The sequence below is a fragment of the Condylura cristata genome, unplaced genomic scaffold (assembly GCF_000260355.1).
Source record: "Condylura cristata isolate star-nosed mole 26May11 unplaced genomic scaffold, ConCri1.0 scaffold00040, whole genome shotgun sequence".
Classification (NCBI taxonomy): domain Eukaryota; kingdom Metazoa; phylum Chordata; class Mammalia; order Eulipotyphla; family Talpidae; genus Condylura; species Condylura cristata.
In genome coordinates, this window is record NW_004567141.1 from 7,379,378 (window position 1) to 7,404,070 (window position 24,693).

General features: G+C 39.6%; 1 protein-coding gene across 1 annotated transcript; it reads right to left on the reverse strand.

Moving 5' to 3' along the window:
• Positions 1-4,845: 4,845 nt before the first annotated feature.
• On the reverse strand, positions 4,846-24,693 carry LOC101624818 (butyrophilin-like protein 3). Its single transcript, XM_004695882.1, is given in 7 exon segments — positions 4,846-5,429; positions 6,048-6,074; positions 6,351-6,375; positions 7,582-7,718; positions 15,694-15,969; positions 19,785-20,132; positions 24,645-24,693. Coding segments are annotated over 7 exon segments (1,446 nt in total).

Consider the following 24,693-nt stretch of genomic DNA (forward strand, 5'->3'; position numbering starts at 1 on the left):
AAAAAAAAAAAAAAAGAAAGAGAATATCTTGGGATGCTTGGGATGTAATCAACTGTTAATAAAGCACAAAGATAAAAATTATACCTATTATTCAGTCTGATAATAATACCAAAAAAGTCCATTTATAGTTATAAATCAGCTATAAGAAAAATGTAAGGCCCTTTCTGGTGGTGCAATGGGTTAGCCCAGAGCACTGTAAGCTGGCCTCAGCTGCTTCAGTGGAGTTTGATCCCAGGCCTTGGAAGTGACCCACATGGTGCAGCAGAATCCCTCTGACCCGCCCGCTGCTCCCCTCAGCAGTGTACTTCATCAATCTGCTTGCTCTGTTCCCCACTCTGTCTCAGGTGAATCCTCTCACGACTTCTGCACCTCTGGCCTGTACCCCAGTTCTGTGTGCATAAAGAAATAAATCTTTAAAGAAAAAAAAAACAGTAAAAACTCTTAATGTGGAGACTTTTTAAAATGTGCTGTTTAGTAGTCACTGAATAAAGGAGGTAGTTAAAGCAGAAATTTAAAAAACCTTGAGACAAACAAAAGTGATGTAACACTTTCTATAAACTATGGAATGGGTCAAAAACCTGCCTTACAGGTGAAGGTAATTGCAATACAGTTTTAAGAAGAAAAAAAAACCCCTAATCAGGAATTTACACATAAAGAAAAAGGAAGGACAGAAAAAACCCAATGTTAGCGTAAGGAATGAAATAACTTTTAAAGGAGCATTGGTGGCACAATATGTAAAAGTGCAGCTTTACAAAGCTAGCTGCAACCTTTGCAGCAGAAGGGGTCCCAAGTGGGTGACAAGAAGCGGTGCTCATATGGTTATAGTGGGCAAGGAGTGAGTGTTTGGTTGTTGGGTGTCTCCCAGTCATGTCTCTTATTGGTTGGCTGGGCCTGCAGGGTTTTCCTAAGCTACCTAGGTCCACTGAGTCTGCCCATGTTACCTGGCCTACCTTTCCGAAACTAGCTTTGCTCCTTGCTTTAGCAGCGTGTTAGTGTGTTGGTGTTCTGGACACTCCATTCTCTACTGGGTGTGGAGGAGCCCTCCTGGTCTGCTATTGTTCTCCAGTCAGTCTCATGAATGGGCCTAGGGCATGTGGGCTTGGGATGGGGGTGGCTTCCTAGCGCCAATATACTGTTTTTCAGTTAGGCTTATAAATGGACTTGGGGGTCTGGGCCACCCTGTTCCTAAGTGACTGCCTATACCCAGTCCATAAGTTCTGCTGTCACTTTCAGTAGTGAAGTAATGAAATGTATATATGTTGATTGTCAATTATGAACACTTGAAGCTTATATAATAGTATAATGCAATGCTTCTTCAATACACAAATTACAAATCTATATATGAATATATATACATATATAATCAATATTATTTAGTCATAAAAAGAAGTCCTTTCATTTGCAACAGCACAGCTGAAACTGAAAGGCATGATGTTTACTCATATAAGCCAGAAAAAGAGAAATACTTGTCAAATCACTTTTATTAGAAATGTTCTAAAGCTGATTTTATAGAAATGAAGAGTAGATTGCCAAGAGCTGAGGGCAAGGAAAGTGAAGTGGTGAAGGTCAAAGAGAACAAACTGTCAGTTAAAGATAAATTCTGAAGGTGTAATGTTCAGCATGATGACCACAGCGAATAAGACACTTGATTGCTTGAGCTCTACTATGAGAATGTATTTGAAGCATTTTCATGAAAAAATGGTTAACTACGTGAGGTGATGAATATATTATTTGATTGTGGTGATTATCTCATGCTGTATGTGCTTTAATTCTACAGTTTTATTTGTCCATTATAACTCAATAAAAATTAAAAATTTATTGTTAAGTAGTAAATCAGACAGCTGTGGTACACACATACATATATGAATGTTTGTATTACTAAGTGAAATAATCCAGTTTGGAAAGACTGCATACTGTATGATTGGAATTATTTGACATTCTGGAAAAGGAAAAACTATGGAGACAATAAAAAATGACTGGTTTTCAGGCATTAGGGGAAGGAGAAATGATGAATAAAGGAAGCCAGCAGATTTCTAGCACAGTGAAACTATTTTCTATGACACTGTAATGGTGAATACATAGCTTTATGCATTTGCCTAAACCAATAAAATATGCCACATTAAGTCTGACCCCTAGTATAAGCTGTAGATGTGAGGTGATATGTCATTGTGTCAAATGTACCATCCTGGTGGGGGATGTTGATGGTGGCCTAGGAAGCAAGTGTTTGTGCATGGGAGGGAGGGGCACACGAAACTCAGTGTACTTTCCACTTAAATTTGCTGTGCACATAATGTTCCAAAACATTAACACTACTTTCAAAAGGGGGATGTGGTAATATTTTGTGCCATTCTCAGCTTCTTGATAACCAATGTTGTGTCTCCACCAAGCCTTGTAGTTCTTGCACATTTGCAAGGAAATCTCAGCAGTAAGCATCAGGAAACTTTTAGTAAGTCAAGATTTATTATTTGCAGTTTTGAAGTTACATGGCACACTTGAAGTCATGGAGAAAGGCGGAAAGGGAGAGGAAGGGAGAGAGGGAAACAGAAAGGAAAGGTGACAGAGAAAGGAGAAAGAGGGAGTAGGAAAGGATTCAGTTTTTATTTGGATTGAAGTTGGGAGTCTAGTCTTATGGGCTAATATTTATCTGTGAATTTAAAACAGAGTGAAAATTTAAAGTGCACAAAGGGAAGAAACCAGTAGCCCAGAAGACCAATAATCTAAAGGAAGTTGAGGTGGCCTGGCTTTTTCTCTTGTCCTTTGGCAGGCAGTACCAATTTCAGCTTGAGATAGCTGAAATTGAAGTGTATGACTCTTTGAAGAAGATACCTTGGCAATCAGAGCTTAAGTCAGGCACTTGCATTGCAAAAAATAGAATAAAGATATTGTCATGATTTATACTGCAATGTTGGGAATATATTCACTAACAAAACTGGGTCTCTCTCTTGTTGATGTTATTATTCAACTACTTTAATAAGAGCTCTATTGAGAAATAACTGGTAGAAAATAAACTGTATATATTTAAAGTATACATAAACGTAATTTTATAGTATTAATCTGCATATATACCCAAGAAACCTTCACCAACATGAAGATACTGAAGATATACCTCGGCCTCCAAATCATCTCATGCTTGTTTGTAATCTTTTCTATACCACTCTCCTTTCCAGGCAACTACTGATCTAGTACAAATGTCATTTGCATTTTCTAGGGTTTTATAAAAGTAGTAGTATATAGTAGGTATAGTTTTTGGTTCTAACTTCTTTCATGTGAAATAATTATGTTAAAATGTGTCCTTGTGGTGTTTAGCGATACTTTCATTCCATTTTACTGCTGAGTAGTATTTCATTACAGGGATATACCATTTTATGTATCCATTTATCTGTTGATAGGTGTGGGTATCTTCAACGTGGAGCTATTACCAATAAAAATGTCATGAACATTCATGTATTTTCATTTTTCTTGACAAACATTCAGAGTGGAATAGAAAGACCACATAAGGGGATTCTTAACTTTTAAAGAAACTGTCAAACTGTTTTCCAAAGTGATGATCAGCAGGTATGAGTTTCAGTACTTCTATTCTTGCCAAATTTCATGTGATCAGTTTTTTTTTTATTTCACTCATTCTAATAGAAGTTTATAATGTCTTACTATGGATTTACTTTACCTTTTCTTAATATCTAATGACATTGCACATATTTTTGTGTACTTAATTGGCATTTGCGTATCTTTATTGGCAAATTTCTGTTACTATTTGATGTTGGATTTGTCATGTGCATTTTTCTGCAACATTAACTTCATTAATGTAGTGAATTACTTTGGTAAATGTTTGAATATAACATCCACCTGCAGTCCTGGGATAACCAACTGTCAGAAGTGATATGAATATAGGTATTTTAATTTGATAAAAAGTTTTTTAGGAAGATTGCATCTAAGTTTTTCTGAGCTATGGACGTAGTTTTCCAGTCTATTCTTGTACTGTTTAACTTTAGTGTCAGGGTAAAGCAGACTCTGTAGGATGAGTTGTGCCATGAGTTTGGGCGTAGCACAGGGGCGCTATTCAATAATTCTTTCATTGATTATTTGGAACAGTGAAAGGTGAATTAATATGAAATAAACAGATATTGTTTTATGAAACATTTTAATAATAAAATAAGGAATGCATAATTAATGATATTGTTAATGGAGAAGAAGGAGTTATGATTCACAGTCACTGTCTCTTTAGTCTTCCTTGTGACCCTGAAATGGGAATCATTACACCTTTTTGTTGTTGTTGTTGTTGTTAATAGTTGAGAAGCCTGAGCGACCCTCCATCGTTGTGCAGCAGTTACAGCACAGCACTATGAAGCTATCCACAACCACTGTCGCACAAGTTCAATCCCCAGGCAGAAAGGTGACCCACATGGCATGGCAGACCTCTCCTGACCTGCCCACTGCTCCCCTCAACAATGTATTTCAGCAGATCTGCCTGTTTTGCTCCCAACTCTATCTCTGGCGAATCCTCTCACACTCCGCACCTTGATGTGTACCTCAGTTCTTGTACATATAAATAAATAAATCTTTTTTAAAAAAAATAGATGAGAAGCCTGAGAGGTTTTTGCTTGTAAAGTTCATTTGGTTATCAAAGAGTTGGCACAAACTATATTCACTGTCAGTCTTCTTGTCTCTGCACCTGAGGGAACATGAATTCCCCCTACCTGAAGCCATCACTGCTGGCTACTACTGGGTTCTGTAGCCTGAGAGACCTAGTGTCCTAGAGGGAAGTTAGTTCTGTAGCTTGAGGAACACCTGGTGTCCTAGAGGGAAGTTAGTTCCTCTGGGCATCACTCTTGGAAAGGAAGGACGTGGTCACCTGCGCAGAGGGCTCCAAGTCGTCTGCATCAGTGGTTCTGGAGGAGCTTCTTCCTCTGATGTCTGCGGCACAGCACAGATGACTAGAGGAGTTGTACAATAATCTTCACACAGGATATAGGGCCTCAACAACCCGTCAAACTGATGTGTCAGGGTACAAATGAGCGACTGATCATTTATATTGAAGAAGGAGATGGTCCCACCTTCATAGTCCAGGAAGACCCCTACTCGTGTAGGGGGGATTCTCGGAGATAGTTCAATTCTGTCAGTTATGAATGTGAAGTACTTATTTTTTTCATTCAGTCTCAGCACCCAGTACCCATTTTCGGGAGACAAATTCTCAAAATTTCTCTTTCTGTTAACATCATCCCGGCAGACGCCCAAGCCCCAATATTTATTGTGTCCCACATCGACCTCCCAGTAGTGTTTCCCTGCCTGGAAACCCTGAGAAGCCACCACACACTTCATCGAGAACCTCTTCTTCAAGTAGGGCACAACCTGGTAAAAACTATCGGTCACAGCTTTCAGATCAGAAATGCAGAGACGGGGATGAGCCGTGTCTGGGTCCAGAGTCACCTCCACTGGTCATGAGGAAACAGGATGAATTATACTGAAGAGAACTGGCTGGGCCTAGAGCAGCACCTCCCACTGCAGACTGCCTCAGGGGGATGGAGCCAAAGTCTCCATCATTTACTGTCCTTCCAGCCCCCCCTCCCCATGTCCAGTGCAGCCTGGGTCTTCACCATGCCTAGATATGCCCTAATGTAAGGTTCTGACTTCTGTATAGACCTAACCCTACTAATATTCTTCCATGTATATAACTTTGGGGGTCCTTCCTTGTCCCATTTATCTCCCTTCTCTCACCCTCAGTCCTGACAACTGTACTCATTCTCCTCAGTCCAGCCCCTCATGAGTGTCCTCAATTCCCTGGGAATTTATTGCAACCACCATCTGGCTGACCTTGCCCCTGCCCTCTCCCCTTCTAAGTCTAAGCTGGGAAATGTGTCTGAGGGAAGCTACACCCTAGGGTGGAACCTATTCCACCCCACATCTGTAATGCCCCACATTACAGATCCATCACTTGCAGGCCGGGCAGCCTTGCTGTTCCTCCACATCTCCTTCTCTGATACTGGTCAGCTCCCTCTCCCACACCCTCTGAGGTTCTGTCCCACTGTCACTCCCTCAGTGGCTGTTGGTACCTGCATGTTTCCGGGCCTTTCTCCATTCTGAAAACAAGCAGAGTAGAGAGGTCATGTCTCACATGGGGGCAAGACATTGGGAGAGGGGAGAGCAAGGGTGTTGACCTTTTTGAGTGTCACAGGTCCCAAGCAGTTTGATGAAAGCCGTGGTGATTCTCTGTAAATGCAACTCTCCCAAGGTCGGCGGACAGGTTTCAGAGTTCCCATCAGAGACTTTCAGGACCCATGAATCTCAGGATGCAAGAAATCTAGGGACTGACTAGGGATCTTAAATTGGGGCCTTGGGGGAGTGATTTCTCTCACCTGCTTGTTTGTACTCCCTTCTCCACTCTGAAAAAGAAAACACAAAAGAAGCTCACATCATAGAACAGGGACCCATAGAGAAGAAATCTCTGGGTAACATTCTTCCCCAGTTTTTCTGTGACACACAAAAACCTAGAATATTCTGAGGCTGATACAAGCCTGGATGAAGGCACAAGGCAACAGCCCAGACAGGATGTAAAGGGAGACACAACACAAACTCTTCCCCATTTTGGTTCACACATTCTCAGAAACCTTAATTTCCTTCTCCCACAAAAAGTACAAAAGGGAAACTTTGTAGACAATTTTAGGGGTTTTGGAATTCAAGTGCCCATCATAAATACCAAATATGAAGGGTGAATTAACTAGTAATGAATGGGATAGCTTTCCCTTTGCCTTCCCTTGATTTTTCATGTTATAAAGTCAAGATAGCGTAGAGATGGCTCAAACCATGCAACAGGATGCACCTGGAAGAACTGGGTTTGAAAGCTCAGAACATGACAAGACACTTACCCAATTCTGTCTGTTTTTTCTCTGAAACAGAAATGCAGTTGTCAGTGGGGAATACAAGAGTGTGTAAGGCACAAGCATAGCCCTGGCCTCCTGCTTGGGAGGACAGGCTGAGTGAAGAGCTAGAGCAACCTTAGAACTCCCCTTTGTCCCACCCTCACCCTCTGATGAGTGTCTCTGTCTGGCACAAAATAAGAGATGAGTACATTCCCATTAAAAGGAGGCGTTGACTTCAGGGATGTTGTGGGGGCCTCAGGGAGAAGGGTGCTGGCATGAGAGAAGGGCTTAAGGCACTCATTCTGAGGGGGCAGCATCACTTATAAGGAAAAATTTAGTTATTTAGGTAAAATGTCTTATTGAAACTGAATATTGTTTTATCGTGTTGTCTTCACTTTTATTTCCTTTGATATAAGTCTTTGCCACTACATTGAAACATTTGTTTTTTACTGGAATTTTTATGTTTTCTTATAAATTTATGCCTGCCCTGTAGGTACTGAAAATCAGCCTTTCCCTAGTTCTGGGTCTTTGTGGGGCAGGAAGGGCCTGGTAGGGAGGCCATTTCCATTTCCTACAGAAAATGTTTGCTTCAGGCCAGTCCCACAGAGGGTGTGGACTGTGATCTCTGGGGCTCAATGGTAAGGTCCTGGGGCTGAAAGAAAACATCAAAGAGGCAAGTAGGAGCTTCCTGACCCTGCCCCACTGGGTGTGTGAATAGGTCACAAACCCATGCTTCTCTCTCTCACTTACCCTGAGATTTGTAGAGGAAAATTCCCAGACCAGTGAAACCAACACACAGGACAAAGAAGAGTACTCCCAGTAAAATAGACGGCAGGCGCCAGGGTGAAGGCTGGAATAAAGTCTCTGAAAAACAGTTCACAGTCCCTTCAGTCAGTTTTGAACGAAAACACAGCTTGATTCCCAGTTAAGGAATCATCTCATACCACAAGATTAAAAAAAGATATTTTTCTATAATTGTCTTTTATTTGTCTAAACCATTGTATTTTTCTTCTTGTATTTTTCTATATGTCTAAAGCATTGTATAAGTCTTCCTCCATCTAGATTTTATTTTTGTAGAAAAAATAATGTAAAGTTTGATTTCATTTTTTTCTGAGCAGATAACTATGCCAATATCATTATTTAACTGGATTCTCCTTCACACACTATGACAACAATGTTAAAACACTGTTGCTGTGGATGTAACAAATAGGCTTCTTTGGAGTTAGACCAGAGCAGGACACTTGATCACCCTGGGGCAATAGCTATCCATCCCAAGGCAAGACTGGGAATGCCTGGGGCTTAGTGCCCCAAGTCCTGACAAGTGGAATGCCTTGTTAATAAGATTGGAGCCATAGGTGGGAGTCAGGAATATATCAGCAGACTCTCTCCCCATAAAGCCCAAACTCCAGTGTTAAGTTTGACCTGCCTTTTCTGTCAATAACAAGGTTAGGGCTTGCTCTTGTGTACCATCTTGCTTTCTGCAGCCTGCCTCTCCTCTTCTGTTTCCTTTCTTTCTCACTGTGCTGTTGCTGACGCAGCATGTCACGTCAGACTTCTATTCAGATATGGAGAGTTCGCTGCTCTCTGTTCTGTGCCATTGTCCACTGATCTGTCTTGAATGACATTATCATCTTGACTGACATATACTTTTAACAATATAGCCACAGCTATATTGATATATTAGACTAAACCTCTCAATTTTTTTCAGAATTTACTGTGGTTTTTAAACATTCTGTGAAAATTGCTTAGTCACATAAATTTAGAATTTTTCAGGTTCAAAAACTATGTTGAGTTTTTCAATAGAATAATATTGACTATATAGATCAATTCTGGGAATGACAACTTTAAAATTATACATTTTGTTACCTGAAAGAAGTTACATCTTTTTCCTTATTTTAGTTTTATTGGTGTATTTAATAAAGTTTTGTGTATCTTTGGGAAAGTTTGAAAAAGTTTAGGATTTACTCTTAGCTACATATTTTGTTGCTACTAAACATGGCATGTTGTTTTTTGTGTGTGTGCTGTGTGAAATTAATGTTATTTGTTATTATTATGAGCATATGAAAAGTTATTTGAACTAAAATAACTTGTAGATTTTTCTAGATTTCAAATTTCTAAATTTTATATGCCATTATATACCCTGTGAAAAATGACTATTCTATTTCTCCTTTCTAAATGCTTTAGCTTCTTTATCATCTTCTTTCATTATACAGCTAGTAATTGAATATAGTATTCACAGTTATAAACTTCACAATTACAAATGGTATATCAGGGCCCTCCATGGTGGTGCAACGAGTTAATGCACAGCACTGCAAGCAAGCTGCAGCCACTTCGTGTGAGTTCAATCCCCAGCCCCAGAGGTGACCCACATGGTGCAGAAGATCTCGCCTGACCTGCCTGCTGCTCCCCTCAGTATTTCATCAATCTGCCTGTTCTGCTTCCCATGCTGTCTCTGGTGAATCCTCTCACTGCCCTTGCATTTCTGGCCTGCACCCCAGTTTTGTATGAACAAATAATTATTTTTAAATGGCATACTATTAGGAAGGATGCTTGCTGTAGGAATTTTTAGATAACTTTTTAGGACACCAACTAAATTCAGTTCAATTTCAAGACTTATAAAAAGTTTTATTTTTAGGTTTCTGGTTGTTGAAATTTATCTTGGTTTTACTTACAATTATTGAAAAAATTATAGTCCCCATGTACTTAATTTTTTGATGCAATTGCAAATACGATTATTTATTTATTTCTTCCTATTCTAATTTATTGTTTGCATATAGGAACAAAGCAGACATTAGTATGTTGATTTTGTAGTCTTCACATTACTGTACTGTTTTATGTTTCACTATTTTTTTTTTTAAGTGGAGTCTATGTATATCATCAACTCATTGCATTGGTGGTAGTTTTACATGTTCTTTTTGAATTTGGATTCCTTTTATACCTTTCTTTGGCATAAGGTCTAGTTAGAACTTCTAGAACATGATGGATGATAGAGGTGAAAGTGAATATATTTATTTTGTACATGATTTTAAGAGAAAAAACATTCATTTCTTATCATTGTGTATCATGTTAGCTGTGGGCTTGTCATTTTGTTCTTTATTATATTAAGGTATGTTTTTATCATAAATATATGTTAAATCTTGTCAAATCTTTCTTTTCATCCACTGATAAACCATGTTTTTTTATTTATCGTTTTGTTGATAGTTATTACTCTGATTGATATGTGTATTTTGAAATATCCTTAGAGCTCTCGAATCCCACTTGGTCATAATGTATTATCCTTTTTATTGAATTTGATTTGCTAAGATTTTCTTGAAGATTTTTGCATGAATGTTCACCAGGAATACTGTTATATAGATTGCTTTTTTGGTAATGTTCTTGTTTGCTTTTATTTTCAGGGTAACGTTGGCCTCATAAAACATCTTTATAGAAATATTCCCACTTCAGGGTCCCAGGAAAGCATGGGCCTGCCTACATGGCTGTTGGAGACTGGAGACCCTGTGCCGCTCACCTGGAACAGAGGGAAGGCAGAGAGAGGGCTCAGAAACAAAGGTTAAAGCATGCATGTAGGGGAAGAGATCAGTAGCATAAAAAGACTTGGTGATGTTCAGGGATAGTGCCCATTAATCCATATACAGCATCAATTTCCTTGTGAAGTCTGGTGTAATTACACCAGACTTTGTCTGGCCACCAGTACCTGATATCTTAGTAGAAGCACCCTGAAGAGATGCCTGCTGGTACCAGTGCTACAGTGGCTTGTTATTTTAATTTTGTGTGCTCAATCTTACAGTAATCAGCTATTATTTCTTTAAATAGGATTTCTGCTTCTTTCTCTCTGTCTTCTCCTTTTGCAAACCTCTGTGATGTAAATGTTGTTCTCTTGATGTTGTTCTTCACTTCCCTCAACTCTTTTCTATTTTTGCTGGTCTTTTGGATAATTTCACGACTCACTCTTCCATCTGATGGACTATTTCATTAGTCTCATTGAGTCTACAGGTACGGCCCTCAAATGCATTTTTAATTTCAGTCACTGAATTCTTTATCTCTGTGACTTCTGTTTGGATATTTTTCATATGTTCCCTGTCCTTATTGATTTTCTCATTTTTTAAAAAAAATATTGTTATTTTAATTTCAAAAGCATCATTAAAACTGTTACTTTGGGGCCTCCCTGATGGTGCAAAGGGTTAAAGCAGCACTATGAAGCCATCTGCAGCCATGCAGCATGAGTTCAATCCCCAACCAGGAGGTGACCCACGAGGCACAACAGACCTCTCCTGTCTCACCCTTAGCAGTATATCTTGGTCAATCCATTTGCTATGTTTCCACTCTGTCCCTGGTGAATCCTCTCACTCCCCTGCATCTCTGGCCTGTACCCCAGTTCAGATATGTATAAATAAATAAATCTTAAAAAAATTGTTGCTTTTAAGTTTTCTTCTAATTTTGGTTAATTCTATTGTACAGGGGATTTTTACCAAGTTTTGATTGGGAAATTGATTTTGATACATAAACTGGGGTGAGTTTCTCAGCCTTCTTATTCTATTTGATATACTGTTATTATTTCCATAGATTAAACCAGACTGATTTCCTTGTTAGCTCTGCTGTGACAGTCTTAATTATGAGTTGCAGGTACAGGTTACTGGTGTAGGGTGTTGTCCTTGGATGCTGTGTTTTCTGTCGTTGTACTGTTTGAAAGTATATGATGGATCAGGGTGGTTGAGCTCAAGATATAGAATGGAGTGGTGGTCCAAGAATCCATCTTATAGTATGTAGGCCAGAGATATGTAGGATGTAAAGGTAGTTTCACTATATTGCCAAGTGCATAAACCTCCCTCAATGGTACTTGTTGCTTGAGTAAAGAGAAAGAGACGTAATCCGCATCTGATCAAGTTTATTCAAGTAAACTTCATTTAGCGCTCCTAGGATCCCGAAGCTCTGACCTTTTGTATGTAGCCTAGGTCTGATTTCATCAGGTTTTGGTAGCAGTGTATTTTTCCCTGAAGCTCTCACATAAGTACAGTGTCAGGTTTCTATGGGCTTGGGCTGCAGAAAAGTACCTTGGAAAATTACAGATTGCACAGTAGTTAGGCAATTCAGTTGTCTGTGAAGCCAGGCAAGGGGAAGGCTTGTGTTTCTCAATACTACCAGGTTAATCTTCAGAAGACTCGGGTACCATTAGCTTAATGCCCAGTCAGCAATCTGTAATCTCTTGGGGAGGTGTGGGCTTGTCCCATTAAGGCAAGCTAGGAGCTGCTGAAGGTCCTGAAGTAGGCAGGTAAGAGGTGAGTATCCCCTCCTAGTATTCCCCAAGAAAGCACTCAAGGAAACCCTGGGAGTCCAGATCAGGGAGAGGCAGTACTTTCTAGGAAACTAAAGTATTTGTCAATTGCCCCAAATAAGTCAGCTCCCTGTTTAACCAGAGGTCAGTTTTTTATTTAGGGAGAAATTGCTCACCTGCCTTAGTAGATTAACAGTCAAGAAAGCTTGTGGGAACTCCCTAGTGGCCTGTGGGTTAAGTCTCAGCATTATCACCAATGTGGCCTGAGTTCTGTCCTTGGCCAGGGAGCTGACCCACATATGGCACAGAAGACTGTCTTGCCCTTTGCTCCCCCTCAGCATTGCATTTCAGTAAATCTGCCTGTTCTTCTCCTCACCGTCTTTAATGAATCCTCTCAACCCCTGTACCTCTGGCCCACACCCCAGTTCTTGTATGCATAAATAAATAAAAATAAATTTTTAAAAAAGAAGAAGCAAGCTTGGGAGCCTGGGGGGTAGAGGATCAGGTCACTTTTGCCACTGCTAAGCTTGCTGTCAACAACCTAGGTGTGTCAACTCAGCACCTATTCAGTACTCAGTGTTTCTTATATTATGCAGTCTCTGTCCAGATGTATATTAATAGCTTAGGGAAGTTTGCAAAAGGAAGAAAAGGGTGTCCTTCAGGACCACCAAGCTAGTAGTTTTCAACCCCAGGTGTGACAGCTCCTTGCCTGCCAAATTGTTAATTTTCTTTCAGGAAGGTAGAGAATCAGTGTTTGCCAGACTGGTGAGCCAGAAGCAGAAAGGAGGCCAAGTCCCAGGAGACTGTTGGGAGGGCTGGATGTCCATGAGGACCATTTAGTTAGTAAACAGAAGCCTTAGATATGTGGGCATAATTCCCACCTACCCATCAGTACTCTTTGCAGTACACAGTGCTCACCAGTCTTCAGTGAGCTCAAAATCCAGGGAAACCCTGGAAGTCCATGTCTGGGATCAGTGGGTAGTTTTAGGGAGGCCCCTTTAGCTGCTAACAGATTCAGGCATATCATACCTATGTTTAGCCAGCAGTTGGTGGTCCTTATAATAGGTAGTGCTTTCAGGCTGCAGTGGGCAAGCAGTTGAAAGTCGGGCAAGTTTTGTAGTAAAGGCTGAATTTCCTGTTTCTCCCAAGGGTGAGAAATACTCACAAAATACTGTGAGAATTTGCAGGGTTTAAAATCAAACCGTAGTTCTAGGTTCAGGAGGGCAAATTGTGTAGGTGTTCTTCAACTCTGTGCAGTAGTTCTAGAAATGTTGTTACAGGACTTCTTGTACCTAGACCTTGCTTATCTAACCATCCTACTGTTAAGGCTCCACATGAATAGGAATCCCACAAATCAAGAAGTCAGTCACTAGTAGAAACATACCCTCCACCTTGTAGAAGTTTTCTGTTTTCAGGCAAGTTCTAGAGCCAACTGAAACAAGATGACCATGCAGATGCAGTCGGGAGACCTGGCCTAGATGTATTAGGATATATTAACATGCTAACCTGCACACCCCTGAGTGGAGATTTAAGATGTTAATTAGTCATGTGAGTTATGAAAAAGTAGGTCTGCAAATGGCCCAGTCCCAGTGTACCCCCTTTAAAATCACCATGACATTGTTTCCTATTACTCTGCCCTGATAATCACCCTCATAAAATCTGGATGCTCATTGCCTTCAGACTGAGTATGACTTAGGGTACTTGACACTCTTCTATTGTGCAATCTACAATACTTGTAACTTGAAACTCATCACTGAATCTTTCAAAATTTGTGGGACTAATTGACAGAAGCCAAACAAAACCCTTCAGAATCAATAACAGTATGTGCCTTCCAGATCTCAGCCTTTCCTTGCCCCTCCCCCACTTCATCAACCAGCCCTGGCTATGCACTCTGACACTGCAATGTTGATGGCTCAACCTCTCTCAACTCTGTCCACATCATGGACCTTTGTCCCTCACCTTCAATAAAGCAGGTGTGTGGATAATCCAGTGTCCTCTGATTATAACTGATGTGAGGCATGTGATATTAAATTGCTTTATGGATGTAATTAGGGACATGGCTTACTATTCCATATTTACTAGGTATGTCCCCAAAACTTTCAAATTTCATATTGTGTTTGCTGGGAGTCCTTGTATGACTGAATTTGAGTCTAAAATATCACTTTCTTATGTTGCATTGTGGGGAGACTTTTAAATACTTATTCAATATTTTCAGGTATATAATAACATTAAGTTATTTTATTGTCATTTAAATTGATTAGATTTTGATTAGAGAGCATTATCTGCTTGATGCCAAATTCATCAAATGTTCTGTTTTTAAAAGATTTATTTATTTATGCATACAGAACTGGGGTACAGGCCAGAGGTGCAGGGGTGATGAGAGGATCCACCAGAGACAGAGTGGGGAGCAGAACAGGCAGATTGACTGGAATACACTGCTGAGGGGAGCAGTGGGTGAGTCAGGAGAGGTCTGTGGTGCCATGTGAATCACCTGGGGGGTTGGGGGAGAGGCCAGGGATCAAACCCGCACTGAAGCGGCTGAGGACAGCTTGCAGCACTGTGCTTTTAGCCTACTACACCACCAGGGAGGGGCCATAAAATTTTCCGAAAACCATTTTATGTGTTTGTATTTGGTGAAGATTTGTAAATACTTCATTTGTGCTTCAAGACAATGTCTTTGGAGGTAAATTCTTAAAGGAATAAATATTATATCAGTATTTTTAATTTGTAGATAAAATATTCTAATTTTGTCTACCTTACATAATCAGTATCATAGATATGATACTGTATTTCAATTTTTCATTATATTTCTTTTGATATTTAAATATGTTTATATTTACTATAAGAGGCACATATTGAAATTTTTGAATATTTTAGTGAAGACACTTTTTATGTATATAAAACAATTAATGTTATTTCTTAAAACATCTTTTTTCTTGACATATCTGATATGATACTCCTTTTTTAGCTTTAATTTTTTTACCTTTTCTACTTTTTAGAATTTTTCTATGAATACTTCATATGCAATGCATTTTGCTTCCATGAATTTCAATGGTTAAGATATTTTTAATCTATTCTAATTATTTGTATTTTTAACAGACAATTAAGTCCTTTTAGATGATTGTGATTAATAATAAATTTGGGCTTGCATTATCCTATTATTTTAAAGCATTTCCTAAAATTATCTACATTTTTATTCTATTATGTTTTATAGAATAATTTACAATTTATTGAGTAAAATTTTCTAATGAGTAGGCATTTTTTTCTCTTTCCTAGAATAGGCTCTCTTAAATTTTGTATATGTGATTTTGCTGGGTTGCACGATGAAGATGATTATAATATGAAGGAAAAAAACTTAATCCTACTTTTCTGGGATGGAAAACAATTCTGTTTCTGCCTAATCAAATGTTTATGATTTCATTTTTATACCTCAATGACATTAGACTTTCAAAAGTAACCACTGACACTAAATAATACTACATAACAACCCTGTGTTTAAGCTTCCTACTCTCTCTCTGATTTACCAATCATCTATTCTCCCCCTCACTCCTAACCCTCTCCACTCACCTGCTATCTGTACTCTGGACTCCATGCCTTGCCTCTGTTCAATATGCTGTATGGAACATGATATGATTCCAGAATTTTCCTTGACTATAAATGCAGACTCCACATCAAACAAGCCATCCACATCTGTGTTCACGTTCAAGTCCGAGGGTAAATCACGTCCCTGTGGACTTTTCCACTTCACTGTGGGTTGGGGGAACCAGCCTGAGGACTTGCACAGCAATTGGATGTCTTCACCCATATAACCGATGAAAGAAATGAGAAGAGCTGAGCCAGGTGCTAAGAAGAAAACAGGGAAATGATGTAAGCAAAGATCACATTTAATGGCCACAGGTATTCTGAGCTAAATTCATGAAACTCATAGCTGTAATAGCCCCATCACACACACACACACCAGCCTCCCTTCCTCATTCTCTTTCACACATTTATACAGTTATAAAAGTACTATAAGTCCTTCCATCGTCCAAACATTCCTTTGTATAGTTAACATGATTTTAACACTAGAGGAGAGTGTAACTGTTGGCGAAGTCACATCCTGGAGGTGTCATTTGTACCCTTTAGTGAGATAAATAGGAGATTATGTGGAAGAGTGGAGAGAGGAAGAATGAACGAAGGTTAGATAGATTACATAGTGCAGAAAGCAAGCATGTCATGATGTGTTTAAGATCCTATACTGTGGACTGCATGACACAGTGACAAAACAACTGTCTGGATGGTGAGAATATAGGGTCTCAACAGTAATTTAACTGGCTAACACCTTAACATTGGACTTTCCAACCTCTAGAATTGTGAGAAGTAATTTCTGTTGTTTAATGCACCCAGTCTATATTAATTTTAACAACAAATTTAGCTGACTAATACAACATATTAACTGAATATTTAGTATTCTGGACTGTAATGTTCAAGAAGGGATGTAGGGTATGAGATAGACCATAAGAAAGTGCAAAGGCAGACCACTGAGTGAATTAATCCAAGGAGTGTGGACTATCACACAGAGGCAGGATATCTCTGAAAGGCTCTTTATTGACTTTCAGGCAGTAAATTTAAGCAGACCTGCAGATTAGAAAATTTTACAAAGAATGGTCCATATGCTACCACTGAATTTATTCAGGTGAGGGGAAAGAAGGGCAGAAGGTGAGAAGGTGTACAATGAAGGGAATACCCGCAGCAGAAGGTGTTTTGGTGTTTTATTCTAAAGCTTTAAATGGAGACTGAGGAAAGCTTAGCCTCAACTCTTGACTTATTACTTGGGAAAATAAAAGTGAATCTTACATGGGTGATATAGATTTGATGACTTTGTGGTCTATCTCACAATTCCAATTCCCTCCATATGCTATACTCTTGACATTCCTCAAGATCTGGCTCAGTGCACAAAGTCTAATAATTCTCTAGTTTTCGTTCACTTAAGAATGTCTTGATATGTCCTTTATTTTTGACAAGTCATTTTTTCAGTAGTTGATTTCCTTTTGACAATTCTTTTACAACAGAGGTGCCTCCTTTAGAGTAGTTATTTTCTTTCTGCTATTCAGGTTTAGTAAGTTCCATTAATCTATCCTCGATTTCAGTGATTTTATTTTCTGTCATCTCCACTTTAGTACTAAGTCCATCTGTAAATATTTTATTTGCTTTTACATATTTTAATTGTAATTTCCATTTGGTGTTTTAAAAAGAAATAAATTCTAGGTTCTGGTGTGATATTCTACTTTTTCATTTGTCTCAAGAAAAATTGAAGTCACTTGTTGACGCATTCTGATTATAGTTCCCTAAGTCTTTATTAAATAATTCCAACACAGATTTACATCAGTGTAGGTATATGTCAATAGGTTAATTAATCATAGGTCAGGTAATGTTTCCCTGAACATTTTATCTATTATGTTATGAGATTCTGAGTGCCGTTTAAAATTTCTATTATACTAAGACATCATATTTTTTTAATCTAGCACTCAGATCCAGGCCTACTTTTCAAGTTGTGTTCCAAGGACATTTTAATTTCCACAATCTTTGCCTTATATTTTATATGTTTGGTTTATTTAGTGATGCTGAGGATCCCATTCATCTGTTATAGTGCTACCTGTTTGAGTAGAAGGTTCTCCCCAAATTCAGACTTCATAATATCCCTTGGTAAGAGAAGGGAGACTGACCCATAGAAACAAAGAGCTTTTTACCTAGAATCTTGTCAGTGGATCTCCTACTCAATCACTTTTAGGTGCCTCTGGGCATCTTGGATACCACTGGTATTGTCAATGATCTGGGAGAAAATGAAGTCTCACTGAAGAACTTTCTGTTACTAGCCAGGAGAGATGTTAAGATTTTCTGCTGCTGCATTTTTCTTCCAGTCCTGGGTCTCTAGTTTATCCATTTCAAAGGTGCCATAGAGTCACCTCTTTATTATTTCCAGGGTTTATAATTTAAATTAGTGAGTTATAAGGGAGACATAATTCTGCACCTTATCTAACCCCTTTTTGTAGTGCTGACACCCTCATCCTTTCTTTTGTTTATTCACCAAATTAAATGTGGGTAAAAGGTCTGAACATAGAGCTTGCCAAAGATTTATAGATGTATGTCATATAAGCACATGAAAAGATGTTCTACAACATATGTCATTAGTTAGTTGTAAATTAAAAGAAGATACTACTGCATAGGCACTAAAATAAGAATTGTAAACAAAGACAACTTCAAATAATGGTGAAGATGTGGAACAGCAGAAACTTTCGTTCACTGCTAGTGTGAATGCACAGTGATGCTGCCACACTGGATGAAAGCCTGGCCACTTCTTACAAAAATAAACAGTATATGGTGGGATAAGAATCATATCCTCAACAGCTGCATCATTGGTATTTACACAAATGAGTTGGAAATTTTCACCCAAACAAAATTCTGCACAAATAGCTTTACAGAAACTTTATTCACACCTGCCAAAACATGCCAGTATCCAAGATGTCCTTCAATAGATAAATAAACTGTGATATAAATGTGCAATGAAATGAAGGATCAAGTGAAAAAAATGAATAATAAAAAGTGATTAAAAATGATGCCACCAAGGCCTTCCCTGGTGGCGCAGCGGGTTAAAGCACAGCACTAAGAAGCTAAGGCCATTTCCACATGAGTTTGATCCCTGCCTGCGCTGGAGGTGACCACATGGCATGGCAGACCTCTCCTGACCCGCCTTCTGCTCCCCTCAGCAGTGCACTTCATCGATCTGCCTGTTCTGCTCCCCACTCTGTCTCTGGTGAATCCTCTCACTGCCTCTGCATCTCTGGCCTATACCCCAGTTCTGTATGCACAAATAAATAAATCCTATAAAAAATAATGTAACCAATTATTAAAATGCATTCAGAGACCTGAATACATAAGGTAATTGAATGAAACCAATCAGAAAGATCAACCAAATACAAATCTGAAATACTGACTCCCAGCATATGACAATTCTGGAAAAGACATAAGTCAGTGGTTGTACAAATTAACATTTTTAAAATTTCTCAACATACTTTTATTGTACAACTCAGCAATTGCACTCCTGAGTGTATATCCTAAAGAAATGGAAATTTACATCTACAAATGTGTTTTATAAATGCTTTATTCAAGAAAAGAAAAAACTGGAAATTCAGACATACTTCAATGGCTTATGATACATCCACGCCATATTACTCTGCAATAAAAAGAAATGAACTATAGACACAGGCAGCTCAAGGGCATGATGTTGAGTGGAAAAGTCAGTGCTAAAATACCACATACTGTATAATACTACTGATGTTAACATTGAGAAATGAGGAGATTATGGAAACAGAGAAGATATTAATGGTTAAAAGGGGCTTGGAGATTGGTGGGTAAAGAAGGTCAAAGTGAGTAAGAAAGGAAGCAGAGGGAAATCTTTGAGGTTACTAGATAGATCTGTATCTTGGTATTGTGGTTGGTACATAAATGTACACATATGATAAATAACAGAAATATGCACAAGAACAAAATAATAATGTAGGAGCTTGTTTAGCAATTAAATGACCTCAGATTTTTTCAAAAAGTCACATTTTCAACAAACTGTTCAAAACATCCCCAATGGTCTTATAAGAAAGCTAAGTGTAAAATAGGCAACTGACCGAACACTCGCATCTCCCAGATGGCTTCCTGGTCATGTGTGTGGGAATTAAACCAGCATCCATAGAGACCAGCATCTGACAAAGTGACCTTCTTCAGCCTCAAGGAGACATACCCCTCCTCTAAGAAATCCTTCACCAACTCAGTTCTTCCTTTGTATTCTGGCAGCTGCATATAGGGGTCATCACTCCCATCCCTGTAGAGGTGGACTACATCAGAGACCTGTTCCCTGAAGAAGCGCACTTCCATGGCCTCTGCGCTTGTCTCAGGAGACAGGAAGCAGGAGAACACTGCATCCTCCCCTACTGAGGTCTGAACAGTCTTGTCAGGTCCAATTACCTGCCATTGACCTGTGGGAAGAAACACATTCGACAGCTCAGCAAAGTGCTCATTGGTGTGTATCGCTCAATGATGAATGGAGACTTGTAATGTGTGTGTGGTGGTGGACTTCATCAAGAGCTCCTAGTATCTTACATCTGTGCATCTCCCGTACTGACAAAACACTTCCACATTAATCACTTAACTCAGTCCACATAAATTTCCTGGGAAGTATGTGCTATTAGTATTCCCATTTCCAAGAGAGAGAACCATGTCTCAGAAAGACAAAAGAAGTTAAGTAGAAGCATGAAAGGGTCTTTCCAAATCTCCCCTGTGACCAGAGGAGATTTTATATTCATATTCTCTCCTTTCTGCCTATCTGCTTCACTGAAAACTCATATCATGTTTTTTAATTTCTTTGATAAAAAGTAAAGATGATCCCTTTTCTAATGACTTAGTAGGGGTAAAGCTCACAATAAAATTTGTGTTTCCTTCAAGCATGTGATTATGGTTTATAAACGTTTTGTGGAGACAGTAGTAATATAGGTTCTCAGCCCATATGTTATTTGTTATTTTTCATTTCATTTAGTTGTCTACTTGCTCTAATAAATACTTACATAGTGCTGGAAGAAGCATTATGACATTGTGATAAGAAGATTTTGTAGTTTTCATTTCAGAGATTTTAGGACAATAGTGTTTCAACATGGAATTTCTTTTATACTTACATAATAGTTTTATTTTTGAATTTTTACCCAAATTCAAAATTTTAACCTTGCAGTGAGCTTCATCTGATGTTTTATCAGTTTGTCTTACTTTCATTTTTTCCTTAGAAGATATTTTTGTTATCTTCATTTTGAAGTTTTTTATCAATTTGTTTCAAGTGTGATAACTTGTTTTCCATGAATCTCCCCTGCATGACATCCAGTCCTTGGGAGCAGGGTCTGTGACTTAGTCAGCATGGCATCCCACATTTCCAGCATGGGAACCAGCAAAGGATGGCTCCCATGAATGGCTGGGCACCCTTTGCTTTCCCCAATTGCTCATTTGATTAATGACAATTTCAGTAATTTTAGTGGTATAAAATACATTAGATAAATTCAAGTATATTAACGTTAATACACACATTGGGTGGGAGAATATATGGGCATTACAAAGTACTCTCTGTGTGAATTTTCAAACAAGTGAATATTTTTATTTGCACGCAAATTATCTTTCTCTAAGTGTTTCCTAAATCTTTCTTAAATGTTGCAGGCTCATGCATTGAGTCCTGCTTCCCACCCACCCTGGCGCCTCCCACAGTGGGATGAGCGTGTCCCTGCCTGCTGACAGCTCCACACGGGAACCTGGTCTCTGCCCTCTGTAGAGCGCTTCTGGCAACTTTGAAAACTCTCAGTCTGATTCAGGGCTGCCCAGAGTGTTGAGATTTGGACAGTCTTGAAGGTGCATCTCACCAGTATGGGCAGGAGGCGGTGCACTGCTTTTTAACAACTGTCTACACGACTCCTGGGGTGCTGTGACCAGAGGCTAAAACCAAAGACTGTTACAGGTGGCACCCTCTGGAGGGAGTTGCTGGTGAGGGTGAATAAGTCCAGGGAAAACATGACCAAAGTATTTGTAGGGGTGGAAATTCTGATAAGAAATATAAAAACTTCAGAAGCAGTTATCAGGGCTCAGCATTCAAAATTTCAGTGTTTTGGAATTATGAGCGATTCTGGTGTCAGACATTTCTGCCCCAACCATGCCAAACTTCCAGAAGGCCACTGAGGGCTTCTGAAGGATGTGGACAGACTACTAGCAGCCAACCTCAGAGAAGAAAAGTTTAAAAGCTTGAGTGATTGAAACTGTCTCCAGCCTTGTTGGATGTTACACCTGGCAGGGAAGGGGGAGACCTGGAGCAGAACTTCACTGAGCTGTGAGTGTGGCTGTTTGTCAGGTCACTCAGCTGCTGAGCTGCTGTTTCCAGTGTTGATTGTCTGGTGCTGTGTTGACACATCTCTGTAGTTCCAGTGAGCATCTCCTGCTGTCATGGAGAGCTGAATCCCAGCCTACGATGTGACTGCCATGTGCTCTAGCCCTCAGTGGCAGGAAGATGGCATCTGGGATCCTTCTATTTAGGGCTTTAAAAACACTAGACACTGCTTCTGGTAAGTGGCCACTTGTGACCTCAATGACTTTTTGATTTCACTTGTTCATTAAATAAAACCCATTATTATTATCTGAACCTGAGTAATCTTGCAGTTGTGCACACAGGTGAAGAATTCAGACAGTGACTGGTAAACTATTCAGCCAGTGTCCTTGGCTCATTTTTTTTTAAAAAGATTTATTTATTTATTCATACAGAACTGGGGTACAGGCCAGTGATGTGGAGGGTGAGAGGATTCACCAGAGACAGAGTGGGGAGCAGAACAGGCAGATTGTCGAAGTACACTGTAGAGGGGAGCAGCGGGCAGGTCAGGAGAGGTCTGCCTCACCATATGGATCTCCTCCCGGGCAGGCGGGAATCGAACTCATGTGGAAGTGGCTTAAGCTTCTTAGTGCAGTGCTTTAACCCGCTGTGCCACCAGGGAGGGCCGACTCATTTTTTTTTTTTTTTTAAGATTTGTTTATTTATGCACACAGAACTGGGGTATAGGCCAGAGGTGCAGGGGCAGTGAGAGGATCCACCAGAGACAGAGTGGGGAGCAGAACAGGCAGATTGATTACGTACTGCTGAGGGGAGCAGCGGGCAGGTCAGGAGAGTTCTGCCACGCCATGTGGTCACCTCCGGGACAGGCGGGGATCAAACTCATGCTGAAGTGGCTTTAGCTTTTTAGTGCTGCGCTTTAGTGCACCGCTGTGCCACCAGGGAGGGCCCGTCCTTGGCTAGTGTTAGTGCCCCTTGCTTCCCTGTGTCAGTGCCAGTAGGACTATGTTCCATTTGCTGACAGCAGCAACTGACTCACTGGTGCACCTCCTCCTGATTTAACTCCACTCCTTCACTTCTGTTTTCTAAAATCAACTTCCCTCTGGCCCTCTTCCTTGGTCTACTCTGAGACCAACTTAGATCAGCTAGGCTGCTTTTAATGCTGTCTCCAGAGCTGTGGGGGACTCGCAAATTGAGGGAATATGTTCGGGAATGTCTGTACTACTCTGACCAATAATTACTGCTGTGATTTTCTACAGCAGTTCCTTCTCCTTCTTATTCTTCTTGCTCTGAGGACCCGTAAGGGGAGCTTGCCTGTTTTGAACACACCATGTGCCAATGGATTCTATGATACATGTTTTACAAGCACTTTCCTACAATCCTCATTACAGACCATGATACAATCTCCATGTCTTGATGAGCAAACTGAGACCTAGAGAAGTTAGGAATCAGAAATTTCATGAGCAGAGAAAAGGAAAGTTTTAAAAATAAACTCCTTATGCCTCTAAGGTCATTTCCAAGATTCCCTACGGCCTCTCTGAAAACAGAAAGGACAAAGCAGCTCATAAGAAAATGGATGAGAGTGGCCTTATGTTGGAGGCTTCTGTATGAGTAACTGGTGTGCCACCATTCCAGGCCAGGTAGGTTCATTCTCAGTTCTTGCCAATGAGCAGAGAATTTGGAGACTTCAGTGGATTTTCGCAGGTAGGCAGAGAGAGACTCCAACTCTGAGAGAAGCAGAACAGCAACTCCAAGGCCTAGCTCCCTTTACACTTTCAAGAGCCCATAGACACACAATTGATGCATTGTCATAAATGCAAGGCCCATCTCCATGTTATATAGATGACCCCATACAGAACACAGCATTCAAGGTACTGGCTGCCTTTTGTGTGGAAGGCTTGATTTTAACTCATTTTCCTTACAGTAAGAGGGATTTGGTTGTGGAATTTTCAAATGCCTTTGTTTTCATTTTTAGATCTGTTCGTCAGAACAGATAAATATACATATACATACATGCCAGTATATACCAGATCAGGCAAAGTGTGGACACAACTGACTGAAACTTTTACACAGACAATGATTTTACGGAGACATTTTCTTTCCACTTCCTCTGGGATTTTAATAACTTAGTCAACATTCTGTACGAGAGGTGTTGATGGTAATGGTAAGGAGAAAGAAAATCATGTACCTGCCAAGAGTATGCACAGTTTCAACTTATTCCTTACTCAGAAAAACAGTCACCTTCCTATCAGGCTAAGCCACATAACAAGCATTTCTAACTCTACAACTGTGGACTTTTGTCTTTTTCTAAAATTTTCTAAGAAAAGTCTCCCTCAAAATAATCATCCAAGTCAGGATGTACAACATCCTGTACACATCATTTGTGGACAACAAATATTTAATTTATTCACCTTAACACCCTTGTCTCCTGCGGCCTTTCTTCAGCACCAAGCTCATGTTTTTCTCGACTATTATCACAGTTTCATTTTTACCAATGCATCTCAAGTATAAGCAGCTGTAAAAAGCCAGGAAAATTCACGCAACAAATATATCATCATCCTACTGTGTTATAATCAATTATATAAAGAACTCACAGCATTAACAATAAGGGGACAGAAAGAATTGAGTGTAGATTACTTACCTGACCCCAGTTGGATGAGACTAAGAGTCAAAGTGAGCACGAAGGCCAT